The following is a 12290-nucleotide window of genomic DNA, read 5'->3' on the forward strand; positions in this document are numbered from 1 at the left end:
AATTTGCTAACACCAGCACTAGCGAGAGCTATGCTTCGCAGAATCTACCATTGGGTCGTAATCGCGACCCCCTGAAAAGATTTGATGAAATTGATGATCTGAAAAGATTCAGCGGGCTGTGTTTATGGCTTATTGGTTTATGTGAAGTGCATTCTAACTTGAGTAACATAACATTTGCATTAAGCATTTCGTGCTAAAGGGAGTTTAAACAAGAAACTAGTTTTTTACGAGGCTTCATATCCGAAAATACTAACTTTCCGTGCGATTTAATTATTAAAAAAATATTTCTTAAGCAATTTAAAAACTCACTAAATTCAAACTATTTCAAATGAAACTAACTACATACATGGGTAAGCGTATTACGGGTTTATGGGGTTAATGCATTCTAACTTGAGTAACATAACATTTGCATTAAGCATTTCGTGCTAAAGGGAGTTTAAACAAGAAACTAGTTTTTTACGAGGCTTCATATCCGAAAATACTAACTTTCCGTGCGATTAAATTATTAAAAAAATATTTCTTAAGCAAATTAAAAACTCACTAAATTCAAACTATTTCAAATGAAACTAACTACATACATGGATAAGCGTATTACGGGTTTATGGGGTTAAGTTTTTACCAAGATCCATAGACATTCCAATGTGAATGCCGCCATGCGCCACCCACCTCGAGACATGAACTGGCAAATTAAAGATTCTATTGTTTAATAAGTGTCAAAAAAATGCCTCGATATTATCTACCACCAGGAATTACACAAAATTGATTTTGTGGATTTGATTTGTGCTACAAGGTTTAATTTCCTCGTTGTTGAAGTCGTCCGTTATGTTCCGTAACATGTTTTCCGTTACGTACCTACATATATACTTAAAAATGTTGTCTATCAGCCCGACTCCAATACCAGCATTAGTAAACTGGGCAATCTTATCTCTGCAGCCACGATGAAGTATGTGTAATTTGACCCTTTTTTCTACAGCTAATAAAAGCCAAATTAATTAATCGGTAAAATTATATATTATATTTCATAAAATAAAAAAGATGCCACAAAATATATATTTTTTGTATTTGGTTGGTTGTGTTTGTGAGATTGTTACTATTTCTGGAATTAATAGATTCATTTTAAAACAATACAATAATAATATTATGTTATGTTGATCATAGACTAATGAGAAATACTTTTTACCTAAAATCCTGAGCGGCTGAGCTATCGCACTATTTCTATTTTGAAATGTCATTGTCAAAATTGATTGTCAAAAACCAAGTCAAAAACACAACAACAGCAGTTAATCACTGTCAAATTGGGTTATTATTTTTGTACACACTATAAAATTTCGTAAAATTATAATGTTACGACTTCTTCAAAATTTGGAACTGAAAATATCTAGTAGGCATACAAATTTATGGCACAAAATTCAATACAAAAAATATTTATGTTATCAGTGTGGTGTCAGGTTTTATAGTCACAAACCGAAAACACAAAATTGTGATAGGACTTTTCTTAATAAAAATAGGGCATTTCATTTTAAATTAAGGTATTACACTAGCCAGATAGATGCACAAAAAAATGAAGAACCCATTGAAAATTTGAAAAATAAAACCACATTAGTCACGGGCAAGAAAATTAATGTAAAATTAAAAACTTCAGAACTAAAACGATTACTTGGACTGGCCGAACCTGAAAAATGGACATTAACTGGTAAGTAATAAGTTTTATTTCTTCTATTAGACTATATGGACGTCTTAAATACTATCTATGCATCAAGTAATGCAGAGTCTATTCATTTATTTAAAGAAATTAGATGTTTCATGGTTCTGTTAAGAAATAAGTAAAAGTCCTTATTTTCGTAGGTCTGTTCACAAATAGGGCAATAAGATGAACTTGAAAATTATTCAGTCACAGTTGATTTGAATTGGGTACACTAAAAAAAGCTTAAGATAAAGCAGGAAATGTATTAATTCATTAATTAAGATCAGATCATCTTTTTTAGTAACAATTAAACGATTTTTTTTTTATTTTCATTATTAGTTTAAATGAAAGACATTTATTAAAAATGCTCTAGAGCTCATACTTTTTCTGGCATGATTTGATAACTATTCTAGTTACCAAACTTGAATTTAATGTGTTAATATTGTTAACATTAAGTTTATTAAATATTAATTTTATTAATAATGAAAGAATTTCATTCGAGCTCTACACCCCAGCAGAGGGTAATAGGAAAAAAAGAAGAAGAAGTGGCCATTTCTCCCTTTGAACCAGATCACATGACCATTTTAAGAAATAAGCAAAATTTGCCTTTGTGTGATAATGAAGAAATCTTTTATGTTTTAATTATATGATATGGTGGCTGTCCTGTCACTGGATGCGTAAATATCACATTTTGAATTCAGCCATATATGTAAATATACCTTGAGATATAATGTTGAAATCTCAATTTTAGTGAAGTAACAATTAAGACTACTTTTGGCCAGATATATCCAAAATGGTGTTACCTACCTGTGTACACCCAAATAACACTCTTCTCTCCTAAAACAAATAGTATATATGAGTCGACTATTATCCAAGCCGGCAATGTGACTTTTGGATAATTATTGGTAAATCAGAAAAACGAATTATTGACTTTGTATTCCATTGGCAGTCACAAAACTCTTCTGAACGACATTTTAGATAAATAACAGGTTAAGTATTAACCTTTATTTAATGCAGTTTTTGAACTGTATTCTTTGAAGAAAACGATTATATTCAAATCAATCTGTATTGACATATCAATAATTTTTTTTGTCCAAATGCACAGATTGCCACCTTTGATAATAGACGACTCAAGTATAAGATAATAAGATGATTTTAAACACACTTAAAACACTTTAAACCACACACAAAACTTGATGCTGTTGTAACTTATCACTTTCAGCTATTCAGGTAGACTCTTTTGGTTTTTTAAAAATAATTATTTTTTATCTGAAATAATGATTTTAGCTTGTGTCCTTAACATAGTGGTCAAGTATGCAAATAATTTTCTAAAAGGACAGTCATGATATTTATTCACTATTTTAGCTTTCAATTTTAATTTCAGGTGCCATTGGTTTCCTAATAGTGTCATCAAGTGTGACGATGGCCGTACCATTTTCCCTTGGCAAAGTACTTGATATAATATACAATAGTACAAGTGACTTAGCTGCTGCTAGAGAAAAGCTCGATGCATTATGTCTGATGCTCTGTGGGGTATTCTTAATAGGAGGCCTGTGTAACTTTGGAAGAGTTTACCTGATGTCCATATCTGGTGAGAATAGATTTAATCAAATGATAATAAATAGATAGTAAATAAAAGTTTGAAGATTCAAAATAGGACATTAGAAAAGATAGTAATAAACAAATCGGGTATAAATGTAAGTATCTCAGTTAATTAACCAAAATAAGTGTACATATTTATTGGCGGTATTTTATAAATATAGATAAAATATAGATGTTACTTTTTAGGGCAAAGAATGACTCAGGCTCTCCGGAAACAAGTTTATGGTGCGATTTTAAAACAAGAAACGGCGTGGTTTGGAAGAACATCAACAGGGGAATTAGTTAACAGATTATCTGCAGATACACAGCTTGTGGGCCGTAATCTCAGTCAAAATGTTAGCGACGGCCTTAGGTCTTTGTTTATGGTTGGAGCTGGAACAGGAATGATGGTAAGATTTGAAAATATTATTTGTATTTTAAGAAAATCTGATTGCTGCATATTATATACGTAAATCGTATGTATTATTATTTAAAACTGAAAGTAGATGATCATTATAAAATCAACGGAAATTATATAGTATTGATTTAGTTTTCGGCAGCTGTAATACATTAAAATTGTCACTTTGAATTGCTCAAGTGTTAATTAAATGTAAATGAATTATAATTTACAACTGCGCAGCTTATGTAATCACTATCGGCTAGTAATCAGAAGGTACATAATAGATTTCGGGCATTCACGAAATTTCACTAATTTTAAATTTATCGCCCTTTGTTTTTATTCGTATTAATTTTGTGGCCTTTTGACGAGATCGACTCGAAACATTCGAAAATAATCGCGATTGTTTAATTAGGAAGTGAGAAAATCGTGTATTCAATTGTAATTAATTGTGCACCTTTTTTTCATTTCTAAGATACCAGTAGCCTCGAGCGGCAATTCTAGTTTCACCCTCATTGGTAGGTGAGCTCACAGGGCTCTGAAAGACGTTGCTAACATCTTTCATAGTAGTGCTTCGCGGAATCTACCACCCGATCCGATTTGCCACTCATGGACAAGACCCCGCAAGAAACTCAGTGGGCTATGTCTATGGGTTAAGTTCTTTTCATTATCTTAACGCCTCGGATTCGTCTATAGCTTATTCATAATTTGTTCCAGTTCTACATGTCGCCTTCATTGGCTTTGATCGGACTGTGTGTGGTACCGCCTGTTTCAATGTTGGCTGCCATATATGGACGGTTCGTCCGTGGGATCACAAGGGAGTTGCAAGATTCACTTGCGGAAACGAGCGAAGTATGCTACCACAAATATCAATAAATATCATTTTAGTTTCGTAATGGTATTAGTGCAGTTTTCTAAAAGAGTTTTAACGTTTTATATCAGGGTAGATGCATAGATTACCTCATAATAAACCGTGAGTAAAGTCGATACACACCTCCACTCGAATACCGTCATTCGATTTGAGACACCTAAAATATTTAAAATTAACATTAAAAAAACAAAACAAATATATAAATATGTAAATTCAGTGAAACTAATTTCACAAAGAACAGTCGTATGTAACGAAGGAAAGAATAAGTAATTAGTGAAATGTAAATTTTATTTGTCAAAAATAAAAGGAAGCCAACGTCTGTTTTAAACAGTGGAATGTATTTTACTAAATACGCTATTGTATATGTTAATTTTAATTTGTAGCTTGCTGAAGAAAAAATATCAAACATAAAGACTGTGAAAGCATTTAGCAAGGAGCCTAAGGAATGCGAATCTTATGCAAAGAGGATTGAAAATTTACTAAATTTGGCTTACAAGGAGTCATTAGCGGTCGGCAGTTTCTACGGTTTGGTGAGAAATGAACTATTAATTTATTGTGAAACAAACTTACTGGTGGTAGGACCTCTTGAGCGTCTGCGCGGATAGGTACCCACCACCTTGCCTATTTCTACCGTAAAGCAGTAATGCGTTTCGGTTTGAAGGGTGGGGTAGCCGTTGTAACTATACTTGAGACCTTAGAACTTATATCTCAAGGTGGGTGGCGCATTTACGTTGTAGATGTCCATGAGCTCCAGTAACCACTTAACTAATCTAAGCCATAAAAAAAAACATCAACTTAATACATATTTAAATTTAAAACATCAAATTTTATTGAACATCTCTATATTACATTGTAATGAAAACCGCGATGATCTAGTGATTATTTTTCGACACAGAATCGGCTTAATTCTCCGATGGAAAAATTCTCTTGTGAAAGGTATTTGGTATCTGGTCTATGGGTGCACTTAATTTTAATAATGTGTTTTGTGCACGCATAATACAGATGAAACTCTTTGCTCGGGACTGATGGATGTGGAATGCTTTTAATATACAACGATTTCCAGAAAGTTCGCGATTTTTTTGTTAAACCGTAGAGCAACATAGTTTTTATTTATATAATTTTAGGGTACAAATTATGATGAAAAAAAAATTCGTAAACGAATAACTTATTATTTGTATTTCGTTAATGTTTTAGATTAATTCAAATAAAAACATATTTTTAGACTGGCCTCGCGGGAAACACTATAATAATATTAGTTTTATATTACGGAGGAGGCATGGTGGCGACAGAGCAACTCACAGTCGGTAACTTGACATCGTTCCTACTGTACGCTGCGTATGTGGGGATCAGTATTGGTGGACTGAGTAGTTTCTACACGGAACTAAATAAGGGCATGGGAGCCGCGACCAGACTGTGGGAGATCATTGATAGGGAGCCCAAAATTCCTGTCACAGGTTAGTTAAGCAGTTCATTCATTCATTCATTCGGTCGTTCATTCATTTTTTTTCCCTATCAATGCTGATAGCCTTGAAAGGCTACTTCAGTTTCACCCTAACGTGTAGGTGAGCTCGCGGGGCTCAAACCGGAGGTGCTGCTAATACTGGCCCTAGCCAGAGCAGTGTTTCGCAGAATCTACGACCGGAAAGGGAACGCGACCCACTGAGAAGATCCGGCGAGAAACTCAGTGGGCTGAGTCTGTGGGTTTTTTACTCGTTGAGCCCTTCGTCGCAAACGACGGGTTCGTTAGGGACGGTGACCTTGAGGTATCTAGGTAGGCAGCGGCTTGGCTCTGCCTCTGGCATTGCTGAAGTCCATGGGCGACGGTAACCACTCACCATCAGGTGGGCCGTATGCTCGTCTGCTTACAAGGGCAATAAAAAAAAACCTAAAGCACCGGGATGGATCGGGAGGATCCGTAATGACGTGTGATACATTTTGCAAATTCTGTCAAACATAAAGAAATATTACGCATTGAAAATTCTTAATACAGTACGAATCTTTTGATCATCGTGAATTCTACACAGAATGAATTCATTTTTTCAGGAGGCTTAATACCGAAAGAGAAACCGAACGGCGAAATAATATTAGAAAAAGTACATTTCTCCTACAACGATGCGCCTCTAATACGAGGACTGGATCTTCATTTGAGACCCGGGAAGTCAGTTGCGCTTGTCGGTAGATCTGGCTGCGGGAAGAGCACCATAGCATCGCTTATATTGAGACTCTACGACCCGGATAAGGGTAGAGTTTTACTCGATGGAGTCGACATAAGGGAATTAGATCCGATGTGGTTGAGAAGTCTGATCGGCTACGTTGGTCAAGTACGTAAACTTTCCCGATTATCTACGCACAAAAAAAAACGATTTAACGGGTCCTATTTTTTTTTATTGCTTAGATTGGTGGAAGACCTCACAGCCCACCTGGTGTTAAGTGGTTACTGGAGCCCATAGACATCCATAACGTAAATGCGCCACCCACCTTGAGATAGCCGCGCGGACTCACAAGAGGTTCTACCACCAGTAGAAATCATGATTATATAATAATAGTGATGTTATGACTTCCACGGTGAAGGAATAGCATTGTATAATAAAAATGAAGCTCGCAGTAATGCGTTTCGGTTTAAAGGCCGGAGCTGCCATTGTATCTGACTAATAAAAACAAAAAAAAAAACACGTGTAGCGCTCGGGGACTGCCGCGGTAAAGCTATTGCATAGCATTTTTTTTCAACTTATGCAATTATAATTATTAGACAATAATAATTTAATATTAAAACAATAATATAATAAGACCACGCTATATTTATAAACTTTAACAAAAGCAAAACATTAACTGTTCCCTTCACACTCATAAGCTAGACCGCGCGAGAGAGAGAGAGAGATGGGCAGACTTTTCATGATGCCGCAGACTTTTCATGATGACGTCGCACTGCATGCGAATGCAAGTCTGCCGCGCGCTTATTTACAAACAGTACATAAGCGCAACGTGTGAATTTGTTGAATGCGGTGCGAGCTACATGGTAGGCGGAGTGGGAGGTGTTTGGTTTTATTTTCGTTACGGAATTTCTTGATTCGGTCGCCGCGCTCAAAGCCCGCGATAAAAGCTATGCAATAGCTTAAAAATATTGTGCTTTAACAAATAAATCTGTTTGTTACGCCTTAACGGTAGTTCTTAATGATTTTCAATTTATCGCACTAACCGTAACGTTATACGTTTTAAGGAACCGGTGTTGTTCAGTGGAACAGTCAAGGAAAATATTTTGTACGGAGCTTTAGATGAAAACGAAGAAGTACAAAATGAAAAGGTAATTATAAAAAAGATTTATGTATTTTAGTGATATTGAGAAAAAATATAAATTAGATAACGGATTCTAGCTTGACGTAAAATTATCTACAATACAAGCAGAGCTAAGATGCTACTTTTAAGTGTCTGTATTCTAATAGGTAAGATATTTTTTTTATTTTTTTTATTGTTTAGGTCGGTGGACGAGCCCATGGCCCGTCTGGTGTTTAGTGGTTACCGGAGCCCATAGACATCTACAACGTAAATGCCGCCACCTACCTTGAGATATGAGTTCTAAGGTCTCAGTATAGTTACAACGGCTGCCCCACCCTTCAAACCGAAACGCATTACTGCTTCACGGCAGAAATAGATAGGGTGGTGGTACCTACCCGCGTAGACTCACAAGAGGTCCTACCACCAGTAAGACTGCATGCTCGCGTTCGAACCATGCCTCGAGGGTAACGTCACTCACATTATAATGTTTATATGATCTCCGGTTGCCACTTAAAAAATCTTAACTTAACAACAAAGCTTAAAAAATGCATAGAGACGCTGCAGCTCTCTGGTTATGCGATTTGACCACAAAAAAATGGTTTGAAACAACCTTCATTTAAAAAAAAAGAGTAAATATTCAAAGAGGTATTGTTAACTTTTTTTCATAGCTACTTTAAAATCGAGAATTTTTCGATTTTCCGATTCGATTGTCGTATTCAATTTTAACGATCGTTTAATCGTAAGTGATTATCGTCTCCTGCTCGAGAGAAAATCGAACATTTCAGAGTTGTACGTAACGTGCAGATTAATTTACCTACTACGGTATTTTCGGTGAGCCTCATGTCTTTTATGTAAACGAAACTTACGGAAAGTTTTACAGCATGGCAGGCAGCGTCTATGTAAATAAAAACGAAATGCTGTTCGTTGGTAATCGCAGCACTTGAGAACGCCCGGATTTATTTCGATAATTTTATCTTCACAATAGTTCAAGTGAGGTTCTGGACTGTACAAATCATGTGAACTAGTTAAGCTGCTTTCATACTACGCTATACTATAGTACCATATAGTAAAGCAGCGTATACTTAGCCAATAATATATAGTACAGTACAGTGTGAACGTGTCCATAACAGTGTATGGTGCGCGATAGTGTTGTGCTATGAGCTATATACTGTTACGCGCTGGGGTTCGGGATAAGTAAAATTCCACCAAAGTACAACTAAAAACTGTATTCAACACTTAGAACACTTAAAACACTCAACAAACACTTTAAAACTCTCAATTCGTTTCTTCCGCTTCGCTTCAGGTAATCCGTTCGCTGTTTCGCTTCGACTAGTTCTGATTACTAACTGACTGCGTGCCATCTCTACAACGCTTTTATTGCCGATTTCACATCCCTAGAATTACCGAGTATATTCCACACATTTCGAGTATTGTGTTTCCGCTATCTGACAATAGATGGCGTTGTACTTCTCGAGCGCTCTAGATGCTACTAGATCCTTCGTTCGGCTATTCGGCGATAGATGGCGTTACTCTTACAGGTGTAACAATACTATATGCTATTATATTATAGCGTAGTCTCAAAGCAGCTTAAAGGGCTATTCATTACGCAAGAGTCCTCCTAGGGAGGGGCGTGGATATTACGTCATATTTTTCAAGTTCGAGTCTTCCATTTAAACGTCAACATTTCCGAATAAAGCGCTTAGTAAAACTACTATTATTATTTGTCTTATTTCTAATGCTACAGTTTTAGAATAATACAAAAATCATAATTGCAATATCCCTAAAAAAAGGTATATTTTTATCAAATTAGGTGTATTAATTATCTTCAGCTCTTTGATATAAAATCTCAAAAGTCATTAGAAAAGGACCAGGCTTTTTTTAATGACTTTAAAATTTTACATAAGGAACCGCGGTGAGATTTATATCAAAGGGCTGAAGATAAGTAAATAAAAATAGGCATTAAAAGTCGTCGTGGCCTAAAGGATAAGAAGTATCTTGCGGTGCACCAGTGTTCGAATCCCGCAGGCGGGTACCAATTTTTCCAATGAAATACGTACTTAACAAATGTTCTCTCTCCATTTACTTCCATGGTGAAGGAATAACATCGTGTAATAAAAAATTAAACAATTGCACTTGAAATTTTACTTGTGGTTGGACCTCTTGAGGGTCCGCGCAGGTAGGTACCACCACCCCGCCTATTTCTGTCGTGAAGCAGTAATGCGTTTCGGTTTGAAGGATGGGGCAGCCGTTGTAACTATACTGAGACCTTAAAACTTATATCTCAAGGTATGTGGGGGAATTTACGTTGTAAATGTCTATGGACTTTGGTAACCGCTTAACATAAGGTGGGCCATGAGTTCGTCCACCCCAGTAAGCAATAAAAAAATATTGAAAAATTTGCATAAGATGAAACTGATTTTATTTGTAACTAGCGACCCACCCTCGCTTCGCTTCGGAAACTGTAATTTATTATTGATTTCTCCATTATTTAATGGATATTATTATACATATAAACCTTCCTCTTCAATCACTCTATCTATTAAAAAAAATCGCATCTAAATCCGTTGCGTAGTTTGAAAGATTTAAGCATATATATTATTATACATAGGGGTAAAGGGACAGAAAGCAACTTTGTTTTATACTATGTAGTGCAGTGTTTGTTTCTTACCAAGGACGAGCCAGCGTGGATGGTGGCAGCTCGCACTGCTCATCTGCACGAGCTAGTGACCGGCACCCGCCAAGGCTGGGACAGAGAGGTAGGCGCCGGCGGTAGTCAGCTGAGCGGGGGACAGAAACAAAGGGTGGCCATTGCACGGGCCATTGTTAAGGTAATTTATCAGCTATTGTTAACGGTAGGCAGCGGCTTGGCTCTGCCTCTGGCATTGCTGAAGTCCATGGGTGAAGGTAACCACTCACCATCAGGTGGGCCGTATGCTCGTCTGCTACAAGGGCAGTAAAAATAAAGCCACGATTAAAAATAAACTTGATTTTTTTAAATCTTTTTATTCTGTTATCATAATGGTTCCCAAAAAGGAAGATACGACAGATTCTTTGGTTAATTTATACTGAGAAAATAAAACATTGAAAATTTAGTCGCAATTTAGAACTAATAAAAATATAATATGTTGATAAAAAATTAAATTAATGTAATGTAAAAAAAATTACATATATAAAATTAGAATGAGTTGGAATCACACTTAGAGCCTTTTTGAATGAAATACTTTTAATCAATAAAACTCCGAAAACAGTTTCGAAACCAAATTATATCTTGTATTAAACTATGGTATTCTTTTTTAGAATCCGAAAATCTTGATCCTCGACGAAGCCACATCAGCGCTAGATACGTATTCGGAGTACTTAGTTGATAAAGCTTTAAAAGAGATCAGTAAGTCTAGAACGGTTCTGACCATAGCGCACAGGTTGAGCACGATACAGTCCGCGGACGAGGTCGCTGTGCTCGAGAATGGAGTTGTAGTTGAGACGGGACCTTACGCCGAGCTAGTAGCCAAACCGGACGGCCTCTTTAGGGAGTTGATAACGCATCAAACGTTTACCGCGAAATCGAGAGACAAAAAGGATATGCAGAAAAGTCAATGAGTTTTATGTACCTCATCACAAAAACGTCCAAGCAAGGATCAAAATCTGTTGACGGCTACTAAATCGGTTCCCGGCATATTGTTGTTGCAAATTTAAAATCTCTTAAGTGACATTTTTAGCCAAAATGATGTTTTCATATATTATTGATGAAAGTTATTTTGAATACCTATACTCAGAAAAAAATCTCATCTGCATATCTTTATTAGGCGTCAATCTTAAAAAATTCTAAGTGTCGCGGTTTGTATTTTATTGTAGATCAAAGTATACTGTGTGCTCAAAAAAATATTTGCATATTTTTTTCTTTTTCAGGAGATAGTTTTATTAGATTTTCTCGAAAACTACATTTATACACATAGGAGATCTCAAATTTGCATCGACGACATGTTAGTTTTTAAATTATTTACGTAATGTTACTTGTTAATTGTGGCAATGTGTGTAAACATGTAACTCGTTAATTGTGGCAGTGTGTGTAACATCATAATGTTCTTTTTTCACGGTCCGACCGTGCCCGTATTTTTAGTTTTCAAGTGTATATTTAATTCGAAACGTCTTATTTACTTGGCTTAGCTGTACGCTTGGGCTATTTTCAAATTAAACGTTCGGTTATTATGTGGACCAAATTGTTTTAACGTGGATAAGATGGATTGCTTATTATAAATTGTCCATTTTGTTTTTCGATAAGTTAGTAGTACGTCATGTTGAAAAATTTGAAAAGGAAAACTTTGTATATTAGCGGAATGTGTTTGTTGTTTAATTGTTGAATTTATTGTAATTTTATTTAAAATAAATATATATTATATATTATTTAACTGTCGAGTGACAAGGGTTATGGATAAATTTACGCATGGAACAAATAAATGGTTGTTGTTTTCGGAAAGTGAATCGTC

At 35.6% G+C, this 12290-nt stretch overlaps 1 protein-coding gene and 1 long non-coding RNA gene across 3 annotated transcripts in view; one reads left to right on the plus strand and one right to left on the minus strand.

The window, feature by feature from the left end:
* LOC134200577 (uncharacterized) overlaps positions 1 to 12290 on the minus strand; it is a 481544-nt gene that overhangs the window by 54845 nt on the left and 414409 nt on the right. The window lies entirely within an intron of this gene.
* Positions 1235 to 12285, plus strand: LOC101742503 (ATP-binding cassette sub-family B member 10, mitochondrial). Its single transcript, XM_012692168.4, has 10 exons — positions 1235 to 1693; positions 3069 to 3275; positions 3473 to 3675; positions 4380 to 4514; positions 4917 to 5063; positions 5756 to 5987; positions 6577 to 6854; positions 7751 to 7834; positions 10479 to 10634; positions 11104 to 12285. Exons 1-10 carry the CDS (start codon positions 1342 to 1344, stop codon positions 11401 to 11403), a joined length of 2094 nt encoding a protein of 697 aa, XP_012547622.2. The 5' UTR covers positions 1235 to 1341; the 3' UTR covers positions 11404 to 12285.

Source organism: Bombyx mori, chromosome 18 (genome assembly GCF_030269925.1).
Source record: "Bombyx mori chromosome 18, ASM3026992v2".
NCBI classification, from domain to species: Eukaryota; Metazoa; Arthropoda; class Insecta; order Lepidoptera; family Bombycidae; genus Bombyx; species Bombyx mori.

Coding starts and splice junctions, on each gene's coding strand:
- LOC101742503 (XM_012692168.4), top strand. CDS start 1,342: ATGTTACGACTTCTTCAAAATTTGGAACTGAAAATATCTAGTAGGCAT. Junction 5,988..6,576: donor GCCCAAAATTCCTGTCACAG/GTTAGTTAAGCA, acceptor TCATTTTTTCAG/GAGGCTTAATACCGAAAGAG. Junction 6,855..7,750: donor TGATCGGCTACGTTGGTCAA/GTACGTAAACTT, acceptor ATACGTTTTAAG/GAACCGGTGTTGTTCAGTGG.